Source organism: Nicotiana sylvestris, chromosome 1 (genome assembly GCF_000393655.2).
Source record: "Nicotiana sylvestris chromosome 1, ASM39365v2, whole genome shotgun sequence".
Classification (NCBI taxonomy): Eukaryota; Viridiplantae; Streptophyta; class Magnoliopsida; order Solanales; family Solanaceae; genus Nicotiana; species Nicotiana sylvestris.
Window position 1 is genome coordinate 3,366,109 of NC_091057.1, and position 4,346 is coordinate 3,370,454.

The window sequence follows — 4,346 nt, forward strand, 5'->3', positions numbered from 1 at the left end:
GAAAGAATCAATTAAAATTTCGTTTTGTATCTTACACATTAATTTTAAGTTGAAATAATAATTCTATATTTTGTATAAGCTTTGTATCTTACCTTATTTATGACAATATACATTAATATAGGTATCATATATATTACTATAAGTATTTTCAATTGAATTTTGTGTATAATTTATTTTTTGTTTAAACTAAAGATATTCTCTTTTTGTGAATATGTTGGATGTACACAATGAGGGATGCAATTTTCATTAAGCAAACAAATATATTATAGCTATAGGTATTTTTACTTAAATTTGTGTATAATTCAGTTATGGTAGATATCTTTTTTTAAGAAAGAATCAATTAAAATTTCTTTTTTGTATCTTACACATTAATTATAAGTTGAAATAATAATTTTATATTAGTACAAGCTTTATATCTGACCTTATTTGCGAACAATATACATTAATATAGGTATCTTTAATTAAATTTTGTGTATAATTCAGTTATGGTAGGTATTGTTTTCTAAGAAAGAAATAAATAAATAAATATTTTTTATTTATTAGTTTTGGTATCTTTATTAAATATTGTGTATAATTCAATTATGGTATGTATCCTTTTTTTGAAAAAGAATCAATTAAAATTTCATTTTGTATCTTACACATTAACTTTAAGTTTAAATAATAATTCTATATTTAGTACAAGCATTGTATCTGACCTTATTTACGAACAATATACATTACTATAGGTATCTTCAATTAAATTTTTTGTATACTTCAGTTATGATAGGTATTCTTTTTTAAGAATGAAATAACTAAATAAACATTTTGTATCTTATATTTTTATTATATTAAAGGAAATAGTATTAAAAACGAACAAGAGGACAAAGGAAAAAGATAAGAAAAATTAAGGTTTGATGGTTAACAAATTTTAATTAACCAAAAAAAAGTTGAAAATTAAAAAAAATGCCAAAAGCTAAAAAATGAAAGATTCGTATCATTTCTTCATAACTCAGACATACAAATTGATTTACACATGCCTTTTTAAATATTAGGATTTCATATACATAAAAATTGGTTTACTATGATCGTTTTTCCTTAAAAATCTTGAGCAACTTTTCTTTAGGGTTGGCTTCTCTACTGTAACGACTCGACTGGTAATTTTGCCTTTTCGGACCCCGTTCCCCTAAATAAAACTTCCCACACTTGCTTTAGCTAATTTACGACTTGCGGGGGCGGTTGGTTCGGGAATTGGAAAAGTTTTGAGTGAAATATATCCAATTGGTAACCGGTGGAATGCAGAAAGTGATCATCATCACTACCTTGAGGACATGAATTATGTGTCTAATTATGAAGGCCAGAGATAGAGTGGTCAAAATAGAGGCCAACAAAATCAACCGTACAGGTCAGTCTAGCCATAGCTCAACAATGGAAACATGGGAGGTATGAGACCTCACAATAATATGGCTCCTTACCAAAGGACACAGGGATATAATAATCAAAATTAGCAGCAGGGTTATCATTCTCCGCAGCAGCAGCATGGTGGAAGACAGGAAGATGGGTTTGCTCGACTTGAGGCAATAATACAGCAGGTTATTGGGTCAAATGCAAAAATCAGTGAAAGAGTAGATGCACATGATTTAGCTATTAAGAATATTGAAGTGCAGATGGACCAGATTTCGATGTCTTTGAATAATCGTCCTCATGGGACATTACCTGCAGACACTCAGATAAATTTAAAAGATCAAGGCCCGAAGCAGCTGATGGCAGTGAGTCTACATAATAGCAGAGACTTAGACTTGGAGCAAGAGAGGGCTCGAGAAAGCAGACACGCTGAGACACTTGTACCAGTGCCCATTGAGCTAGATGATTCAACAAAACTGACAGAGGTGACAGTGCAGCCTGCCTAGGGAGAACATAACACACAGATTGAGGCTGAGAAAGAAGTTGAGACAGCCCAGGAACCGGTAGTTAATGTGGTAGCTGACAAAGAAAATACCCAAATCATTGAGAAGAAGAGACCCCCCGCATCATTCCCATAGAGGCTGGCCAAGTACCAAAAAGAGGAACAATACAAGAAGTTCTTGGAGATACTGAAACAAATCCAGGTAAATATTCCATTGATTGATGGTTTGACGGAGAATCCTGGTTATGCTAAAATGATGAAGGACTTGATGTCCCGAAAATTCGATTTCCAAGACTTGGCCACGATGACTCTTACTCAGACCTGCAGTGCGGTGGTGACTAGACCAATTGCTGAGAAGCTGTTTGACCCATGGAGTTTCACAATTTCCTGCACTATTGGCAACTTTGCTTTCGCCAAAGCACTTTGTGATTTGAGGGCCAGCATAAATCTTATGCCCTGGCAATTTATAAGAGTTTGGGGATTGGAAGAGCTAGACCCACATTTATGTTGTTGCAGCTAGCTGATAGGACCGTGAATAGACCTTCTGGTATTTTGGATGACATGCTGATTCAGGTAGGGAAATTTGTGTTCCCTGCAGATTTTGTGATTGTAGATTGCAAGGTGGATGAAGAAATTCTCATAATTTTGGGAAGGTTGTTCTTGGCCATTGGGAGAGCTCTCATTGATTGTGAGACTGGGGAGCTCAAGATGAAGTTGAACGATGAAGATATAACATTCAATGTGTAGAAATCTATGAGGCGACCAAGTGAATTCGCCAATTGTTCTCTTATTGATGTCGTGGATGTAATCGTGGAAGCTGATGATGAGATGCTAACTATTGAGGACCCTCTTGCTGCATGTATGGTAAAATTAGATGAGGTGAATGGGTAAGAACTAGCAGAATGGGTGTTGGCTTTAGAGGGCAGAGGGTTATGGGATAGAACTCTTGAATTCGAGCCCCTATACTTAGAAAAAAGAGAAACTCCTCCAGCCAAGCCATCCATAGAAGAACCACCAAAGCTGGAATTGAAGCCATTGCCCACCCATCTTAGGTATGAGTTTCTTGGAGCTAACTCCACATTACCTGTTATTATCTCATCTAGTTTGTTAGATGTGCAAGCGCAACAACTTTTGTAGGTACTCAAGGAGTGTAAGACAACCATTGGGTGGACCATGGCAGACATTAAGGGGATCAGCTCAACGTATTGTATGCATAAAATTCTGCTGGAGAAGGGACACAAACATTCCAGGGAACATCAAAGAAGGTTGAACCCCAACATGAAGGAAGTGGTGAAGAAAGAAGTGATAAAGTGGTTGGATGTGTGAATCGTTTTCCCAATCTATAACAGAAACTGGGTTAGCCCGGTGCAATGTGTTCCTAAGAAGGGTGGCATGACGATGGTCAAAAATGACAACAATGAACTAATCTCCACAAGAACCGTCACGGGCTGGAGAATTTGCATAGACTATAGAAAGTTAAATCTGGCCACCCAGAAAGACCACTTCTCACTTCTCTTCATTGATCAGATGCTAGACAGATTGGCAGAGAGGTCTCAATTCTGTTTTCTGAATGTGTACTCAGGGTACAATTAAATTTGCATTGCACCAGAGGATAGAGAGAAGACCCCCTTCACTTGCCCTTATGGCATTTATGCTTTTCGGAGGATGCCCTTTGGCATATGCAATGCACCCACCACATTCCAAAGGTGAATGATGGTCATATTCACTGACATGGTAGAATACATAATGGAGGTATTCATGGATGATTTCTCAGTGGTGGGAAACTCATTTGATGAGTGCCTTATAAATATGACTCGTGTGCTTAAACGGTGTATTGAGACTAACCTGGTTCTTAATTGGGAGAAGTGTCACTTCATGGTACAAGATGGCATAGTCTTGGGACACTAGGTATCGAGTAAAGAAATCGAGGTGGATCATGCTAAAGTTGACATGATAGCAAAGCTGCCACCTCCAACTTCATTCAAGGCAATTAGGAGCTTCCTCGGGCATGTCGATTTCTACCGGAGATTCATAAAAGACTTCTCAAAAATTGCCAACCCTCTTTGTAAGTTGTTTGAAAAAGATCACCCTTTCTTGTTTTCTGATGCTTGCAGGGTAGCATTCGAGGAACTAAAAAAGAGGCTAGTCACAGCACCCATCATTGTTACCCCCAACTGGGAGCAACCATTCGAACTCATTTGTGACACCAATGACTATGCAGTGGGGCAGTGTTGGGACAGCGGAAAGACAAGCTAATGCACTCAATCTACTATGCCACTAGAACACTGAGTGGAGCCCAACTGACCTACATTGTGACTGAAAAGGAGATGCTGGCTGTGATGTTTGCATTCGACAAGTTCAGATCATACTTGATTGGCTCAAAGGTAATTGTATATACTGATCATGCAGCTCTCAGGTACTTGATTGAGAAGAAGGAGTTCAAACCACGCCTGATTCATTGGGT

General features: G+C 37.4%; 1 protein-coding gene across 1 annotated transcript; it reads left to right on the plus strand.

Annotated features, from left to right (window-relative positions):
* The first annotated feature begins 1,404 nt into the window (after positions 1-1,404).
* LOC138889423 (uncharacterized) lies at positions 1,405-2,629 on the plus strand. The gene is made up of 4 exons (XM_070172732.1): positions 1,405-1,419; positions 1,488-1,865; positions 2,085-2,354; positions 2,456-2,629. Exons 1-4 carry the CDS (start codon positions 1,405-1,407, stop codon positions 2,627-2,629), a joined length of 837 nt encoding a protein of 278 aa, XP_070028833.1.
* The last annotated feature ends 1,717 nt before the right edge of the window (positions 2,630-4,346 follow it).